The sequence below is a fragment of the Cynocephalus volans genome, chromosome 10 (assembly GCF_027409185.1).
Source record: "Cynocephalus volans isolate mCynVol1 chromosome 10, mCynVol1.pri, whole genome shotgun sequence".
Lineage (NCBI taxonomy): Eukaryota > Metazoa > Chordata > Mammalia > Dermoptera > Cynocephalidae > Cynocephalus > Cynocephalus volans.
Window position 1 is genome coordinate 94578666 of NC_084469.1, and position 19219 is coordinate 94597884.

At 61.9% G+C, this 19219-nt stretch overlaps 1 protein-coding gene across 1 annotated transcript; it reads right to left on the reverse strand.

Moving 5' to 3' along the window:
- Window positions 1–1266: 1266 nt before the first annotated feature.
- ONECUT3 (one cut homeobox 3) lies at window positions 1267–18835 on the reverse strand. Its single transcript, XM_063108939.1, has 2 exons — window positions 17653–18835; window positions 1267–1559 (listed from the first exon to the last, which is right to left on the reverse strand). Exons 1-2 carry the CDS (start codon window positions 18833–18835, stop codon window positions 1267–1269), a joined length of 1476 nt encoding a protein of 491 aa, XP_062965009.1.
- Between the last annotated feature and the right edge of the window lie 384 nt (window positions 18836–19219).

Here is a 19219-nt window from a genome sequence, read left to right on the forward strand (position 1 = left end):
AGTGAGGTAGCCTTTACGGGGGGGGGCATTTCACTCGAAGTGTCTTTTGCATTCTCAAGGGGGGAGGGTGCGGTGGCCCCTCCCTGGGAGGCAGCCGACGAGGGGGTCCCCCAGCTGCGGCCAGTCCTGCAGGTGACCCGGACCAGACGGGACCCGCGGGGGCGGGCGGGCCGTGCTCCTCTTCACTTCCGACCCCTCCCCCTTGTCAATCTTTTAAATTTTTTTGGCAAAAAACGGAGCAAGCAGATTCCACGTTGTTCAGTCTCTTCTTTCTCTCCTTGGGGACACACGTCACAAACACAGGTTCCCCCTGTCGCCCGCCTTCAGCCCCAGCTCAGCGCCACCGCGGGGGCCGGCAGGTGGGGCGGTGGGTCCCAGCGGGTTCCAGCCGGACGGCGACCGCACGGTCCCCGCACGGCGACGCCGGGAGGGGCGCGCCCCGGTCCCCGTCTCTGCAGAGCCTGAGCGTCGCCCGGTTTCCCGGCTTGCGTCTTTCCCTGCGTGCCCTTCCTCAAGGTGCCTAAAGGTAAAGTGAACTCGGCCGAGGGGGAGCCGGGGCGGGGGGCGTCCGCAGTTGGCCCGCACGTCGCGCCGGAGCCGGCCGCCCCCTCCGCCCGCTCCGCCCGCTCCGCCCGCTCCGTCCCCTCCGCCCCCTCCGCCCGCTCCGTCCCCTCCGTCCCCTCCGTCTGGGCTGGCCGCGCACGCCCTCCCCAGACTTTAAGGCAGGCGCTTCTTGGCACAAGGGGTCCTGGCGCTGCGGGGGCGGCTCAGCTCTGCCCGCGGAGCGGGTGGCTTGGGGGGGGCGGGGCCCCGGAGGATCCAGCCCGACGCGGGCTTTGGCCACTTCGGAAGGGGCTGAGCTCTGGGGGAAGCGGGGGCGTCAAGGGGACCACAGGGGACCTCCCGGGGTGGCGGGGGCTGGCGAAGGCGGGGGTGGTTATTCTTAAAATTCCTTTTTCTTTAAATACCCGGTTTACATTTCTAGTATGTGCTTCTTGACCCGCTTTAGGGGACAACACAGTGAGCCCTGGTTTTCCACGAGGCCCCCTGGGCGTCCTGAATTGAGAGGAAGCTGGGGAGCCCCCACCTGTCACCCCCTCCTCTGGGGGCTGGGGGCTGCCTTTGGCCTGGAGGGGGAGGGGGCCCTCTTGTGCACTTGGGCTGGGGGATGCGCTGGGGCGGGTCTCCGGGCCGGCTGGGTGGGGTGGGACAGGTGGGAGGGAGGCGCCCGCGCCGCGGAGGCGGGGGGCGCGGGGCTGCGGCGCCTCAGGCCTTGGAGAAGGTGGCGGCGGTGCCCGCCGGGCCCCCGGGGGCCGTGCCGGGCTCCTCGGCCCAGCGGTTCATGCAGCGGCGCCGCGCGTTCATGAAGAAGTTGCTGACGGTGTTGAGCTCCAGGCCGAGCTGCTGCGAGATGGTGACCTGCATCTCCTTGGACGGCCGCTTGTTCTCCTTGAAGATGGCGATGAGCGTGCGCCGCTGCAGGTCGGTGAACACCAGGCGCTGCTTCTTGGGCTGCAGCGCGCGCTCCTTCTGCTGCTCCTGCTCCTTGCGCTTGCAGGCTGCGGGCGAGCGGGCGAGCGGGAGGCAGCGCCACCGCGCGGCAGGTCGGGGAAAGGCAGGACGCGGAGGGCGGGAGACAGACCACACGGGGGGACAGAGAAGCAAGGGGCGACAGACACAGGGAAACACAGAAACGTCAAGAGAAAGGGCGACATGGACAAGGACCAGAGGGCGGTGGAGAGCCAGGAATGGAAAACGAGGCAGGGCAGAGAGTCGTGCGTGGGGGGACCGACGTGGGGAAGCAGGCAGGGGCGGGGGGAGAGGGGACACGGTGTGAGCACAGCTCTGGAGACATGGCTCCCACCCCCACCGTGGAGTCCATCCCGGGCGCCTCCCTCCCAACCCCCTGGTCCATCCTTTCCCCCCTGCAAAGGCTCCCAACCCCAAAGACTACAAAAATTGGTGTAGGTGGCTTTCTGCAGCCCCAGCCTGGGGGACGCTGGGGAAATAACATGGGAACTCTACATGTGAGTTATTCAGCTCAGTGTAGACTTGGGTGAAAGAACAGCTTGGTTAATAGGACCTGGGGTGTGTCCCAGACCCCGGCAGCCAGGTTCTAAGAATGGCAGAGACAGAGCATGCCTCCTCCCCTGGCCTGTCCCTGGGAAGACTAAGGAGCGTGGGGACCCCCTATCAGGCTGACATTAGAGTCTGCAGCCTGAGTCTGGGATCTGCTCCCACTCCCATCAGCAGGCTGAGACCTACCTAGACTTGGCCTCCCTCAAGCACCCAGTGGACCCTCTGGAGCTGAGAGGATCTAAGGAAGGAGACTTTGGAGGAGGAAGTGAAGGTGCAGGGACCACCCGCCCTCCCCCAGGGGAGTAGGTCGCCCTTCCTCTGGGGCTACAGGAGGCTTGTAAAGGGGAAACAAGCAGTAGCTGAGTGCTGCTCCCTGCCCCAGCTGCAAAGCAGACCCCTCCCCTCAATGCAGCAAGGAGCAGTGGGTGGACAGAATGGGCTTCACGGTTGGCTCCCCCACCCAGGGGCTTGGGGAGGTTATGGCATCAGCTTGAATTCGATCAGAATCCCAATTTCTCTCCCCAACCCTTTGCCCCAGCTACTTGGTCACCCCCAGAAGCGGCAGGTGCTGCAGGTGGTAGAGCAGGTCCCTGCAGCCAGCCTCTCCTCTGTACCAGCCCTGGTGGCCTACTGGGACCACACAGAGAGCTTGCTTTTTTTGGTTCCAAACAGTCCGGACCAGGTGGCATACTAGATCAATGACCATACACGTCTGCAAAAATAAATGAATGTTCCTGTGAGGTGACTCATTTCTCAGGGACAACAGGCCCCCTGTCTAGTGTGTGAGCTGACATACCACTTCACTCCCTCTGACCTGGGATGCGTGGAGCTTCTAATCAGCTGTTGCAGGTTTTATGATTAAATAAGAGTGATGTCTTCAGGTTACTGGACTCTTAGAAAAGCATCTAACATAAAAGAGAGAGAAGGAGAGAGCGGGGGAGGAGGGGGGATAAAAACTGAGAAGAAACCAACAAAGGAGGCAAAGCTATAATTAATATTCCCAGAAGGGTAAGAAAAACATATTGCACCCATGAAACAAGAACAGGGTGCTGTTAAATAAAAGGGACAGGTTTTTTGAGGGGAGGGGAGGGCAGCTGGCCAGTACTAGGATCAAAACCCTTGACCTTGGTCTTATAACACTGTGCTCTAACCACTTAGTAACCGGCCAGCCTCCTAAAAGGGACAATTAAAGAGTAAGAAAGGGCTGGCTGCTTAGCTCACTTGGTTAGAGCCAGTGCTGATAATACCAAGCACCAGAGTCGAGGGTTTGGATCCTGTACTGGCCAGTCACCAATAAATAAACAAAGAGTACAAAAATGCTCTTAGAATTTAAATATCTAATAGCCAGCATAAAATAATTCAATGTAAGAAATGGAAGATAAAGTTAAGCAAATATCGCAGAACACAGAACAAAGTATATATGGGAAAGGAGAGAAAGATGATAATAAAGTTAGAGAATGAATTCAGCAGGTTTGTCATCTGATCAAGGGACAATCCAAAACTGGAGGAAGAGATGGTCAAATAAATAATAATAATAAAGAACTAGGATGGAAGGACATGAGTTTCCAGGTTAAAAGAACTCATTAAGTGCTCAGCTCAATGAACGAAAAAAGAGACTCGGTGAGGCTCCTCCTTGTGAAATTTCAGAGCACCAGGAATAAAGAGAAGATCCTAAAAGCTTCCAGAGAAGAAAGACGGATGTCATAAGAAGGATCAAGAACCAGAGCAGCTTTGGGTTTCTCAAAAACTAGGAAACAGTGGAGCAATGCTTTTTAAATTTTTATTCAGCTAGAATTACCAGATATCCAGACACCAAGCATGAAGCTGGAGTAAAAATAGAGTCAGACATTCATGGACTCCAAATGTTGACTTTCTGCACACCCTTTCTCAGAAGGCCTCTGCAGGATGTGCTCCATCCAAATGAGGAGTTAAATCAAAAAAGGGAATGGTGGGATTCAGGAAATGTTCTCCAACCTAGGAGAAATAGAAAAGGGGTTCCCCAAATGATGAGGAAGGGGAGACCCTGGAAGACAGCTAGACAAAGGCACTGAAGGCATGGAGGGCAGTCCACCCAGACGGGTGCAGGAGCACCAAGGGAAGTGTTAAGGGGAGATGACCTGATATGTGTGGAAAATATTATAGAGTTGTTTTTGCATTTTGTTTGGGAGTATGGGAAAAATTCGTGATTGGCAACTAGTAACTCCTGGAAAATCAGACAGTTGTGCAAGAAAGGAAATGCAATCCTAGTACTCCACAGGGCTCAGCTGGGGACACTATTCCCCCAAACCACGATAATGTTAATTACTGGAAATTGATTTAGTCAAAAGAGAGCTGGATATAGAAAGCCGGCAAAGCAAAGCCTAGAGGATAAATGGTGTACCAGGCAGCCTTTTGTGCACGAAAGGGGCGACAAGAACATATATTCATACTTTGTGTGCATAAAGAAACACTAGAAGAAAATAAGGAACTGCCTTTACCTCCCATCTCTTTGGGACTTGGCCACCCTGTGAGGGTCACGGGATGAGACCAGGACCTCCTTCTTTCAAAAAGAAAGCTGAGTCTCCCGCCGGGCAATGACCCATTGCCCAAGGCTGCCCAGCGCGTCCCGCCAGGGACAGGACAGCAACCAGAGCTGCATGGCCCAGACAGAGGGGGGAGGGAAAGACGAGGGTCGTCCCTTTCTCACCCCACCTCCCCCACGCCCCCGTCCCCAATCAAGTGCCTAATGGGGGCCCCAGAGGCAGAGGCTGGGGGAGGAGCCGGCGAAGCAGAGTCGTGAAAAAAAAAAAAAAACTTCGCATTTTGTCGATCGCAGCAAAAAGAGGCTCCGCTCGCCCCCCTTCCCGGCGTTCAATCTAATTACAGCTCCTCGCAGCCCGAATCGATCCGGGCTCCAGTCGGAGCTGTTTACCACGAGCCGCCCGGGCCATCGCTCCCATCCCCCGCAGCCGCCCAAACGTCCCCTCCGTGAGCCCCCATGGCCACCCCTGCGCCCGCCCTGAGGGCCACCGCGGTCCCCGAGCCAGCCCGAGAAGCCGGCTATGGGCCCCTTTCGCTGAAGTGGAAACTGAGGCTGGGAGAGAAGAACCGAGGGGCGCAGAGCCCTGGACGTCACCCAGCACCAACCACCAGCCTCGTACAGCCAGGACACCCGTGGTCACCTCTCTCACCGTGACCTCCACCGGCGTCCGACTCCTCCACTGTCCCCATGTACTAACCCTACCCTGGGCTCCACCGCGGATGTGCCCAGCATGGGGGGACACAGCCCCGGGTCTCATCACCAGGGGCTCCCAGCCTGTGGGGGGGTGGGGGTGGAGGGTGGCCCCAGACACAGACCCTTCCCACCACATCCGGCTGGGTGGGCTTGTGGGACTGTTGGGACTGGGTTGGGGTGGGGGGATCGCACTTCCCAGGACACTGGGTGAGCCTCAGTCCCTTTTCTTGCAAAACTGGGGCAATAGGCCTGCCTCCCTCAAGCGTTTTTCAGCTCCTTATCTTGGGAGGCCCTCCCCTCCCCACCCAGCCCCTCTCTGTCATCCCTCCTCCCTGCCAGGCTGGCCTCGCCCTGCACAGCCCAACCCCAGGACCTTTGCACTGGTGCTGTCCCTGCCGGTCGCTCTTCTCCGAGCCTCCTCTTGGCTCCCTGACCTTCTGGTCTTTGCTCAAGCTTCTTCCTTGTGAGGCCAACCCTGACCCCGCCCCCAGTTTAATACTGCACCCTCCCCCCCCACCTTCATTCTTTTTATTTTCACCACAGCACATACAACAATTAACCCGCTCTACCCAGGGGCCCCACCGAGGGACGGTTTGTGTCCGACAAGATGCCCACTCTCTACCCACTCTGCCCCCCTTCCTTGACGACCCCAGGGCCTGAGGCTCTGCTACTGAGAACGAATAATCCCAGGATGCTCGCCCCCACCCAGCCTGTCTTCCCCACCGTGATCAGTGTTTTTTGGAGTCGAGGGATGAGGAGGATCCGAGGCTGGTTCTTGCAAGGGAGTGTCCCAGAGGCCCTGGGAGGAGATCAAAGGCCATCCAGAAGAGATTGAGACCCCATCCCCAAACCTGAGCCCGTGCGCAAGGCACCCAGCAAACGTGCTGATGGTGGGCCTTTCTGCAGTGTCTGACCTCCCAGAGTGGTTGTCCCCGGGTCTGTCCCACTAGCTCTAACACCAGTGCAGCCGGTCATTTTATTCTCTGCAGGCGCAGGATCAGGAAATCTCTGGGGAGGTGTCCCCAGGAGTATGGGGAACACTCAATTGTCCCTGCAGTTCCCGCGGTGTCCGGCAGGGGGCAGCCGTCTCTGCCCCAGCCCAGAAAGGGCTGTGTTGGGGGTGGGGACAGCAAAGGGAGGTGAACTGGGGGGCCTCTCAAGTTCAGGATGAAAGCCCACCCTTTTCAAAACCCCCAGGACTTGCCCCACAGCACCCCCTCCCTCCTGCTTCCTCCCTTCCTAGAAAATTGCTGGGGCCTGCAGACCACCCAGGGGCCCAAGAGGGTGGTCAGACTGGCTGCCCCCGATCACTGCTGGGTGTAGGACCCTCTGAACCTCAGTTTCCTCAGCTGTAAGAAGGTCTTAATCATGGTCTCTGCCTTGCCAGGATGTGGAAAGGGGTTTAGCCACAAAAGTCCTGAATATAGAGGAGCTGAGATGAGGCTCCTGAGCTCCTTTGGGGGTCCCTGAGGCGAGCTGGGTTCTGGGCCCCATTATTGTGTGGCCATAAAGCACCCCTCCCTTTCCGGGCACGTCTCAAGCCTCAGCACCTCTCCAGAATCTTCCTGGAGAGAGGAGGGAAGGAGAAATTGAAGTCAGGAGTGGGGAGCTGGACTGCCCCAGCCAGAGAACTCCTACACATCCCTCAAAGCCCAGCCGCAATGGCCCCTTCCCCAGGAAGTCCTTTCCCTCACCCACAGCAGAGCCCTGTCTCTCTCCTCTGAGACACCCCCTGCCCCACGTTCCTCCTTCTGGCCCTGACTCCATCGGGCCTGAGACCCCTTGTTGCCCAGCACAGCACAGGTCGATGGCAGTGGCTGAGTGTGTTTGTCCAATGACTAACACGCCCCTGGGTTACCCCCCTGTGCAGGTGGTGGGGCACTGAAGGGTCTCGGCCCAGACTCGAGGACCCTGCCGAGGGAGAACCAGGTGGCCATGACCTGGAGGGCTGGGCAGGACAGCAGGACCCCCGGAGCACCCTCAGCAGGGAGTACACATCCGAGTCAGCAAGGGAGCAGCCCCTGGGCTCAGTCACCCCTCAGTGGCTGCAGCCAGAGCTGGAGTCGCACCCGATACCCCGCATCATCCTCTGACAGGTGGCCTCTGAAAGACACCTGTCCTCCTGGCCCCTCCCCCTTCCCCCTTCTCCCCTCCCCCCTCCTCCCTTCTCTCTCCCCCCCCCCACTTCCCATCCCCTCACCATGCAGAAGCCCTCCCACGGCTGGGCGTGTGACGGGGGTGTCTGCCTCCCCCGGGTCCCGCGGCGGGTCAGTGGGGGTCTGTGTGCGCACGAGCCGTCGCGCTGGTTGCAGCGGAGGAGGCGGCCACGCACATGCAAACCACATGCGTGTGAGAGACCGGGAGAACCTGTAACTGCAGCAAGAGCCATTCGTATGGCACGTGGGATGGGTGGCTGCATGGGGACCTGGAGGGGCGCTGGATGGGAGTGGCTCCGAGGATGTGGCCATGAGCAATGGGGGAAGACCCAGGGCCAGCAGACCGCAGCGTGTCATTCATGTGCGGCTGGCCCTGGTGGGGTGCAGGAGAGTCTCGGTGCGGGTGTGGATGTCGCTGCCGTGTCCCAGCACGTGGAATGCAGCTCCTGTCTGCCTGCCTGGCCACCTTCACCACTCCTGGCCAATGGGGACACCAGGCCAGGCTCCGTGGGCCGAGTGGCCTTAAACCCACAACCTGGTCTCTGTGGACATCAACTTCCCAGTTTATCAAGTCGACGCAGTGACCCAGGACCCTGGTGTCCCCGTCTGTAAGTGGAGGTGATGGTGCCAGCACACAGGGGTCAGGAGCATCTGTGAAGCAAGCTGTGAATGAATGCCAGCCTCGGGCCCTGCAGCCCGCTCGCTCGCTCACTCACTCACTCACTCACTCAGTCATTCCACATTTATCAAGCACCTACTGTGTGCGAGGCAAGTCAGAGGCAGCCCTGGCTTCTCACAGCCAGAACCGGCGGGGAAGAGGCGTCCCTCTAACAATCGTGGGTAAGTGGAAAGCGAGGACTGTGACTCAGTTCCCCAACACGGAGGTGGGGTATGGACGTGGCACTCGGAGGGGTATTTGAGGTGGGGGGAGGCCTCCATGTGGGGACACGCCTGGGCACAGAGGATGGAACTGGAGACCAAGCACAGGCATTGGGGACAGTTGGGGGAGGGTTGGTGAAGTGGGTGTGCCCCAGCCAGGGGAGACGTCAGCCTGGGGGGCACCAGGAGGACCAAGCCCCTGAAGGCTGGGCCTGCAGGGAAGGAAAATGGCTGGACGATGCTCCCAGGTGGGCTAAGGAATGGACACGGGGTGCGGGTGCAGGAGCAATAGCTGGAGCCGGTTGTCCCCTGGCCCTGGCCTCTGGCATCACGGAGCACACAATTCAATACGGAGCCTGGTCCCCAGCTGGGATGATGACTGGTTTCCTTGGTAACACGTCCTGCCCCAGCCACCAGCAGCCTGGCCCCAGATGTGGGGAACACCAATGCCTTCACCCGCCCTGGTATCTTGTCCCCGCTGGCCTGGGCTGCTCTGAGCATCCCCAGTGGCCTCTACAGACCAGAAATGGTGGGTGGTGGGTGACTTGCCCAAGGTCACACATCGAGTCACAGTGGGGGAGGGAGGGCTGGAGCACAAAGCTGGATCCTCTTTGTCTACACCCTGCACCCCAGGGGGTGCCAGAAAAGAGGTTCCCATAGGTGGGGTCCACGGAGTCCTCTCCAGGGAGAGGACGCGGCCCCCAGATGAGGACCCCCAGAGGCCTCCAGAGCCCCTCATTGGTCCCCACCTTGTCCCTGCCCGCCTCCCTCCTTCCCTCCCCCTCTGTCTCCGTCTCTCCCCGCCAACCTCCCCTGATGGGATTTTAATAGCCGCATTTTCAAATTAGTTCTGAGCCTTTCAAAGACTTATCAGGGAAATGAGCGTTTCCACCTCGACTCCGAGCCCGCCCCTCCCCAGTGGCTCCATCTGGAGGTTGTACCGCTGGGGGGGGGTGTGTGTGTGTCCGGGGACAGCTCTCAGCTGGGACATTCAGCTAAGGAGACCCCCATTCAGGCCCCCTCAAACAGGGGCAAGCCGAGTTGCCAAACACACACACAGAGCTCTGATTTTCAAAAAATGTGCAGGAGACAAAGCAGCCAGTGGTTGGAAATGGATTCGAAAAAGATGACAGGAAAGGAACCAGGGATAAGAAAAAGGACAGAGGCCAACCCAGAAAAGGGAGGGGCTGACCCAGCATTTCAATTATCGGGACATTAATCCACAGATAAACTCGCACAGGCAAAGTGACCCGCCCCCTTGACGTATTCGCCGCAGCCCTATGGTGACCGCAAACAATTTAAAACAACTTAAATGTCGGTGGGGCCGGGACGTCGTCAAAGAAAGAATGAAACGACCAGAGCGTGGACTACTCGGCAGGTGGCAACGACGGCCCCTGGGCCGGGGTGGGATGGTTGGGTCGGGGGTGGCGGGGGTGGGGGGACGCAGAACAGGGGCTCTCGCTTATGTTAAAAAATTATTTCAAGGCCAAGAAAAATAAAAACTTGCCCCTGTAGCTGCTTGAGGTGCGGCCTCCCTGCAGGAAAAGTGAAAACTCATTTGCAGAAGCGGGTGAATGTGGCAGCTGTCTTAAAGCGACATAGCGGAGGCCTGAGATCCCTGCACCTGCCAACCGCCCAACCAGACAGACACAAAAGCCACGCACAGGGCGGGCCGGCGAGCCCACTGGTTAGAGCGCGGTGCCGGCTCCCCGAACCGGCCAGACGCAAACAAGACAAAGCAAAAAATAAATGTAGAGAAAAAAACCAATAACGTGGAGTCTTTTACGAACGGGGGAGAGAAACACAGAAGGGAGGTGAGAAGAGGACAGGAGCGTTCGTCGCGCTCCTGCTGCTGCGTAAGGAGCCAGCGCGCCCCAGGGCGCCGCGGCCCGAGGCTGCTCCCGCCGGCCGGGCGAGCTGTGGCTTCTCGGCGCTGGGATGTGGGCGCCTGCTGGGGGCTGCGCTCTGCCTTCGACCCCACGCTGAGGCTCGGGGGCCGCGGGAGTGCGGGTGGGTGGCCCGGATCTCTCGGTGTCAGGCCGTGCGCGCCCGGGTCCCGCCAGACTGTGCAGGGCCGGTGCGCGCTGGGTGCTTTCGGGTTGGGGATCTTCACACCTCCCAAGGGTGGACCGAGGAACGTGGCAGCCGCAGCTGGACTCGGTGGCTTCTCCCGAAACTGGGGCACAGACATCCCCCCACCCCGCCGGCGGAGGCACAAGAGTGCTTGCAGGCGCGGGGACCCCTCTTCCCCTGCACCCAGCGTTCTCTGTTCACGCATCCCCTCTCTCCGTGGGCAGGCGCGACCCTCTCCAACCCCCCAGCACTAGGGAGCAGGCTCTTGCGGTATCTACTCAGATGCCTGGAGAGGTGGCCTGGCGGGCGCAGCTCGGGCCACACGGACGACCCCCAGCCGCCAGCACAGGTCTCCAAAACGGCCCTGCGCGCTGGGAGAGAGAGGCCGTTCTCCCAGATGTCCTCACGCCCCTGTGCCACCTCGCAAGTGTCAGACCCGGGCCGAGGGTGGACGCAGGTCCCGAGTCGGGGTCTGCGCGTACGTGTCCTAGGGTGAATGTGCACCAGGGTCGGGGCATGGTGGGCTGCTCCCGACCATGGACGCATCTCTCTGTGTTTGTCCCCCTCTGTATGAATCTGCCATTGTGCGAGTGACCCCGTAGGTCCGAGTGGTTCCCCCACCGCTCCCCACATCTGCCCACGCAGCAAGACTCCAAAGGGAGGAGGGTCCCGTTTGTTTCCTAGTCCCACCCATATCTACATGTAGTTTGCAGAGGGTAAACTGAGGCCGCTGGTGTCCAGGGACTGCCCAGGGTCTTGTGGGTCTCCCAGGCCCCCGGCTCCCCGCCCAGCCTCCCCTCCCCCCACTGGAGCTGGCTTCCTCATTGATCAGGGTCCATATTTAATTAAAAACTTGATTCACAGCAGCTCGGGCTCCCCCGGTTAAGCTGGGTGCTTGCCGGCTACATACAAAGAGACCGCGGGGGCCCAGCCTCACCCCTCCCGCCGCTCTGGACTTTCTCACCTCTCAGTCTTTGTCCCTGTCGTTCCCAACAGCCAGAAGAACCCTCCTGCACCCACGAAGGAGGAGAATGCGGAGTTAGAGCTGTCACCTGTCACAGAGAGCTGTTCCTACATCTTAAGGGCTCTGAGGAGCCTCTGAGGCAGGGTGCTAAACAGGGACGAGCTCCAAAGCGACCCTAAAAAGCCCCCTTAGGCCGGGGCAGAGGGCAGCAAGGCGTGGGAGTGGAGCTGGAAGAGAAGCAAGGAGTCCACGGCAGTGCAGGGACAGCTGGTTCAGACTAGAGTGGGAATGGTTGATAGGAAAGCACAGGAGTGGGAGAGGGACTTAGGGAGGGACACGGATGGGTCTGAGTTAGTTCTAGGACGGTAGGCTAAGCAGACTTCAGAATGCAGGAGCCCCATGCCAGCCCCAGTCCCTCACCAGGCGAGCGACTCCCCCAGACTCCTCTGTGGGTTCATCTGTGATGTGGGGGCGATCTTGCCTGTCTCTCAAGCTCTGATATGATTACAGAAAGGGATTATTGGGCATGGGGGGATGGGGTGGGGTGGGGGGACCGGACCTCCAATGCTGGGCCCAGGCTCACCCTGGGGGGGGCTGGCACCAGGAGGGAGAGGTCCCCCAGAAAAAGCAGAATTGGGGAGATCCTGGTTGCTCAGAATTGGACGTGAGGAAGCTGGAACCTGGCCCCCACCCACCCTCCCTGAGGGTGTCACAGGGGAGGGGCAGGGGTAGTCTCCAAGGGGACAGGGCAGGGGGGCTCACTCGTGCCCACAATACTGTTAGCCCTGGAGGGGCTGGAAGGAGAAACCTGCAGCGCCTGCAACGTGCGGCTCCTGCAAGGTGGAACAGCGAGCTGGTCACCAGCTCCACCCACCCAAGGGTCACCCAAGCCACTTGTAAACTGGAAAGTGCTGGGTATGACCTCCTTGCCCCTTCCACTCTGAGAGGCACTCGGCTGCTGTCCTTGGCCTTAATCCACTGGGCTTCCCACTTCCCAGCCTTTGTCTCTGCAGTGCCACCTGTCTGGAATGTGACCCCCTCCCCACATCTCTGCGGGAGCCAGGGCATCTCTGGTCTAGGTTAGGGGCTGAAACGCCTGGCCGCCCCCTTCCTGCCTGGGAAGCCGAGGCTGTTTGTCCTGCTGTCGGCTCATGAATGGTGTGTGGCTTTGGCAAGTGCCTTTCTTTCTCTCAGCCTCAGATTCCTGATCTGTTAAGTGGGCACAATAACCACATCATTTAAAAGATCATTGTAGGGCCGGCCCGTGGCTCACTCGGGAGAGTGTGGTGCTGATGACACCAAGGCCACGGGTTCAGATCCCATATAGGGATGGCCGGTTAGCTCACTCGGGAGAGTGTGGTGCTGACAACACCAAGTTGAGGGTTAAGATCCCCTTACCAGTCATCTTTTAAAAAATAAATAAATACATAAACAAACAAACAAATAAATAAAGAGTCATTCTAGATAATTCCATCTCTTATTCCTGGTGGATGAGCCCAGAAGAACAGGAGGCCTTGGGCATCCCAGCTGGCCCCACCCCATCTCGGAGCCTGGCCCCTTCTCCCCTCCCACCTGCTCCTGAAGCAAGGAGCCTGGCTCACTGATTCTGGGCAGGGTCCTGGGCTGCCCTGATCAGGGTCATGTGGTCTACATGGAGGGGGCCTGGTTTAGGGGGTCACCCAGAGTCACCCTGGGCATCATGCCCAACTCCACATGGTCTGGCACTCACAGCCCTGGACACAGTCTCCCCCGACTCTGTGCATCTCTGAGGGGACCCACGGTGACCCCTCCTGACCCCGCCCCCTCCCCCACCCTCTACCCACTGTCCTAGGTATCATTTAATTCTGTGCATTTCTCAGGTGAGAAAACAGGCTCAGACCCTTTTGCCCAGGACGAGTCAGGGACAGAGCCCAGGTCAAGCCCAGGTCTCCAAGCCCCTGACATCAGTTCTCTGTACTGCCTGGGGAGGCCTGGGAGTCTTTTCTGGGGGTGTCTGGACGAGGTGTAGGCCTCTTGTGGTGGGAGGTGGGGATTTTGCAAAGGTACAGGGGTCTTTAAGAGTCAGTGAGGACAGCGTGCTTATGGGGGGACGGACAGCTGTTCTTCCAAGTGGGACTCCCAGATTGGGCCTCATGGGCTGGTCCCCTCGGCCTCAGACACTCCCCACCACCATTTCAGCCCCTGTCGGGGATGGTGTTGGAGATCGTTCCACCTCTTTTTCCTTCCCATCACCAACCCCCCTAAACCCCGGACCCTGGCCACTGCTCTGCCCACCCCCCCAACCGGACGTGTGCCTTTACTGTACCAGGCCAGAAGCATCCGGGTCCACGATCAGCTCCGGGTTTTGTCTTTAGGACAATTCGTTGCCTTTAGGGACAAAGCCCCCCATGCACCCTGAGTTCCTCCCTGCCTCAGTTTCCCCTACGCTGGTCTCCTGGGCTCTGGGCCAGGGACCATCCCTCAGGGCTTCTGGGCCTCTACGTCACCATGGGCCCAGGAGGAGACCGGCCAGTCTTTCAACCGCCTCCATCTGATATTTTATTTTATATCTATCTATCTATCTATCTATTTTTTTCTGATCAGTTACAAAAAATACTTTTCCTCCGGAGTTGCAATTTAAACAATATTTGAAGACGGCCGAAGCTATCGACCCGGCGTCGGTGATGAATTAGAGACGGTAATTCGAATCCATCGACCGCCCCCACCCCCGCCGAGGCGCCCGCCCGCCCCTCCCCCAGCCCCTCCCCCAGCCCCTCTCCCATAATTACTGTTTCAGACGGGGCTGGGGGAGGGGTTTCGACGGGGAGGCGGCTCCGAAGCTGCGCACTCCGGGCTGGGGGTGGGTGAGGCCCCCAGGCCTTGAGTGGGGTCGCGGGCTGCGGAAGGCACCTGGCCTGGCCACACAAGCAGGGCCCAGGATCCCAGTGTCAGACCAGAGCCCGGCTTGCCCCTCCCCACACACATTTTACAGATGGGTAAACTGAGGCACACAGACTACGCAGCAAGCTGGGGGACTCTGAGGTCTGTGGTGAGATTTCTTGGGTGATTTGGTGAAACAAAGAAACCATCAGTTCCCTTCTCTCGCCCACCCTGCCCCGGGTCGCACTTCATGGGGCAGAGGGTCCTCCAGCCACGGGAGCTCTGTCTGTCCCTTTCTGTCTGTCCCTTTCTCTCTCTCTCCTTTTGTCTTTACTTTCCTGTTCTGGTTTCTTTTTCTCTCTCCATTCCTCTCCCTCCCCGTCTCTGCCTCTGTCTCGCTGTCTGTCTGTACGCGTGTCTTTGTCCCTCTTGTCCTCTGCGTCGGGAGGGACACCCGGCAGCTTTGGGACGAGTGTCGAGGCCGAGGCGGGCAAGCGCGCGAGGGGCGGACTCGGGCGGAAAGTTCTGGGCGTCGCGTGGGGAGGCGGCGACAGGGGTGGCCGGCGGGTTTCGCTGCGCCCGGGATGCGACAGACCGAGCCGAGGAGGAGGGACTGCCAGTCCCCCCCGCCGGTGTGAGCTGTGCACAGGGGCGGTTTCTCGTTCTGAGCGCGAGCGGGTCGGGCCACCTGCACGAACATCGGGATGTCGCTGTGCGGGTCGGCTCGCTGGGCAGTGGGGACGCACCCCGCCGCCTCCCCTTGGCCACCGCGATTTGCTGCCACTTAACCGCTTTTCATTTGCGCAGCGACCGGAACTGAAGGCCTTGGCCTTGGGGCCCTGGCCCCGCCACCTCTAACATCCCAGGCGGAGTCCGCAGGTGTAGACGAGGCCCGGAGCGCGCAGGAGGCGCGGCAGGGGCCCAGAGCGAGGTGCACCCGGGCGTTCCCGGCCCGTGACCCTCAACACGCCAGCGCCCCGCCCGAGGCTAAGTGTGTCCCAGGCCTCGTGCTCACCCCTCCGATCCCCCGCGCTCCCCTGAGACCGCGACTATTCTAACTCCCGTTTCCTAAATGGAAAAACCCAGGCTCAGACAGGTGAGACTGTTCCTCATTGTCGCAGAAGTCAGGGAGGCGAAGCTGGCACGTGAGTGGGGCCTCAGTTTCTCCACTGGGAACTATCCTGGCTCCAGGAAGGGGAACACTAAGGCCTGCGCGGCCGTGGGGTGGGCGGAAGCGAGCGCACACCGAGGGCACCCGGTGCCCCAGGGTCTCCACCCCCGGGTGGCGCTGCTCACCCCGCAATCGGCACCCCCCACGGGACTTCTCGCCTTAGGTTGTCGTTCGGTGTCGCTCTAGCCATGGTTCCCGAAATGTGCGATTCAAATACCACTAATGGGTCATATTATTTACATAATATTACAGTGAGAAAAATGGAGAGTGGTGTGGATTCAGGGTACACCCACGGCGGACACAATGTCCCCCAAATATGTGCGCTGGAGAGAAAGCAGCAGGTAGTGGTTATGGCGACACGGAAAAAGGCCGGGGTTGCCCATCTGGTGACTGCCACTTAGTACCTAAGGGCTTAGAGCTATGCTTTCAGCTCGAGCACATGGGGGTGCTCTCTGCCACCTGAGGCCACCTACTCTGCACATTGCTGGCCGAGGCTGAGTGTTGGTGACTGAGTGTCCACGTTGAGCACACGAATATCATAGCGTGTGTCACAGGGAGCAGAATGGAGCGGCTCCTTTCCTTCCATGAAACTGTCCAGGTTCAGGTAGCCATTTCTGACATGCCACACGACCTCGCTGGGCACCCAGTTACCCGCCGCATGCGAAAGACAATCTCCCATGCCCCAAAGCGCAGAATCTAAGAATCCCACAGGAGCCTCCGGCTGTCACCTTGCTCGGCAGAAGTGGGAAACCGAGGCCCATCTGCAGGTGCAGGCTCCTGGACATTGTCCAGTCTGCCTGGGGTGGAGGCAGGGAGTGGTTCGTGGCGGGGGGAACAATATGGAACCCTCTCCATCCCCCAACTGATGACCCCTCTTCCCCAGCCCCCCTGCCTCGCTGAGCCAGCTGGGGACAAGCCAAACCCCTCCCTGCTAGTGGGGCGCCTTGCTCGAGCCCCCGCCAGCCCCCTCCCTCCTCGCCCTTGTGCTCTGAGAAGCAATCGATCGGCGCCAGCGGCGGCTATTGTCCCTGTGGCTGGGGTGCACAGCCCCCTCCCCAGAACAGCCAGAGAAATACCCCCCCCACCTAAGTCCAGGGGCTCCCCTGCACCCCCCCGCAGCCCCCCAGGAAATGGGGGCCTGGTGGGGCTGCCTCGCTGGGGGCAGGTGTGAACCCAGCTGCTGTCAGCTGGGACGGAGGAGGGAGCGGGGTCCCCAGGGGGCTGGTGGCTGAGTGTGGTGAGAGAGACAGAGACACAGAGGCCAAGAGACGAATAGAGAGAAGAAAGAATAGAGAGGAACATGGGGGGGACGGAGAGCGAGGGGAAAATAGATCCCAGTTTGTCGGGACAGAGAGAGTCGGCACGAGGGAAACACAAGCCGAGAAGCGAGGCTGGCCGGGGCGCGCGCCCGCGCGGAGCGGGAGGCGGCCGGGGTGTGAAGGCCTCCGGGCAGCGCGGCCCGAGGGTCCCCCGGGCCGCCCCTCCCCCGCCCATTCTCGGGTGACCTTTGCCAGCGGCCGGAGCGGGGGAGGGGGCTATCGATCGCGGGGCCGAGCTACAAAGAAGCGCGCGCTGGGGCCGGGCGCGGGGCGCAGGCCGGGCCTTTGCTGCTGCGGCGCAGCGCCCGGCGCACGGTCCCAACGCTCCGTGGCCCGGGACTGGAGGCTCCGCGGCCCCTCTCCAGGGCTGTTCGGCTGTTCTGGGGTCGGGGGAGAATAATGGCACCCGGAGCTGATAGCAGCCGCTAGTCCGAGGACTCAACACCCCCCCTCCATGCGCGCGTACACACACACACACACACACGCACACACACACACACACACACACGCACACACGCGCACACACACACACACGCACACACACGCGCACACACGCGCACACACACACACACACACGCACACACACGCGCACACACACGCACACACGCACACACACGCAGACACACACGCACAATGAGCTACCTTGAGGGCTGCTTCGGGGAGCGCCCGACCCTCCCAACAGTCTAAAAGGCACTAAGGGCCCTCTACCCATTCCCGAAGGGGCAGGGGTGGCGACTGGAGGAGGCGGGGAGAAGGCACAACCCCTTTCTCCCTTTTGGCGACGGTACAAATGTCAGGGGCGCAGATCACGGTTAGCCGCCTGCGAGGGGGTCCCGGGCTGGTGAGGCGCACGGTAGGGGCATGGGGAGGGGACCGGGGCGCCTGGCCGCCGCCGCGCTTAGCGCCCCCGGGGCTGGCGTTGCGCGCCGCGCTCCTACCTGCAAGGCGCAGTGCCGACATGCGCTGGAACTCGGGCTCCTGCAGCCACTTCCACATCCTGCGGAAGGTCTCGCGGCCGGACTTGAGCTTGCTCCACGGCTTGGGGTTGCGCAGCAGGTCGGAGAGCGTGCCCTGCGAGCGGCACAGGATGCGCTGCGCAAAGATGGCCTGCGGGATGCTGTAGCGCTTCAGCTCCGCCGTGATGCGCTGCGCCACTTCCTTGGTGTTGATCTCCTCGGCCGCCGCGCTCGAGCCGGGGCCGCCGCCGCCCCCGCCGGGGCCGCCGCTGCCCGCGTGCGGCCCGTGCGCCCCGGCCGCCGTCAGCCCGCCCAGCGGCGCCAGCAGCCCAGAGGCGCCCCCGCCGCCCGCGCCGCCGCCGCCCGCGCCGCCGCCACCTCCGGGCAGCCCACGGGCCAGCGCGTCCTCGGCGCGCCCCAGCAGCGCTGCGTGCGGCTCGAAGGCGGCAGGCGGCAGCAGCTTGTCCCCGGCCAGGTGGCCCGGCGCACCATAGGCGGCCAGCGGTGGGGGAGGCGGTGGCGGCGGGGGCTGCGGGGCGCCGTGCAGCGCGGGGGGGAGCGCGTTGGGCAGCGGCGACAGCGGCGACCCCATGGCGGGCAGCTCCTTGCCGTAGGGCCCGTAGAGGTGGCCCACGGAGGCGAGTGCCGCGCGCTCGTCGCGCATGAGGGTGAAGCTGCCGCTCACGCTGGCCGCCAGGCGCTGCGGCGGGGGTGGCGGGGGCGGCGCGGCCGCCGGATGCGGGTGCGCGTGGGGGTGGCCGCCGTGCGCCCCGGCCACGGCCGCGGCCGCCGCGTGCTGGTGGAACTTGTCAGCCACGGCCGCCAGCGGCGGCAGGTGCTGCAGGGGCGTGAGCGTCGTGTAGGTGCCACCCAAGCCGGGCGCCTCGCAGGCCATGCCCATGGCCGGGTGCAGCGGGCCGGCCAGCTCCCCGCGGAAGTCGGCGCCGCCGCCGGAGCCGCCCGCGCCGCCCGCGCCCCCGGCTCCCCCGCCGCCGCCGCCGTCCAGCAGGCTCGCCATGCCGGCCACCAGGCCCGAGCGCCCGGGCGCCACCAGGCCTCGGTGCTGCGCCGCCGCCGAGCGCGCGTGGCCGGGGCTCAGCAGCTCGCCCGCCTGCGCGTGGGTCACGCCGTGCAGGCCCCCCAGGCTCTCCAGGCTCAGCTCCATGCTCGGCCGCTGCGCGCGGGCCCCTCGCCGGCTCGGCCGCCCGCCCGCCGCGCGCTCCTCGGCGCCGGCCCGGCGCTCTCAAGGCCGCCGCATGGCCCCCGCCTGCTCCCCGGTGGCTGCGCGCGAGGCTGCTCGGCTGCGCGGCGCACGGCCCGGCCCGGCTGCGAGCGCGGCCACCAGGATGTGGCGGGGGAGCGGCCGCTGGCGCCCGGGCCCGGGTCTGACGTCAGCGCCCCCGCCCACCTGCTCCCGTAGCCGCTGCCTCCCGCCGCCCAGCTCTTCTCCCGCCCCGGCCCCCTCGAGCGCCAGGCGGGCCGGAGTGGCCGGAGTCGGGGGCTCTGGGGTCCCCTGCCTCTGCGCGTGCCTGTACCTCCTGGGGCTGGC

Coding starts and splice junctions, on each gene's coding strand:
- ONECUT3 (XM_063108939.1), bottom strand. CDS start 18,835: ATGGAGCTGAGCCTGGAGAGCCTGGGGGGCCTGCACGGCGTGACCCAC. Junction 1,560..17,652: donor GTCGGCACTGCGCCTTGCAG/GTAGGAGCGCGG, acceptor GCTCGCCCGCAG/CCTGCAAGCGCAAGGAGCAG.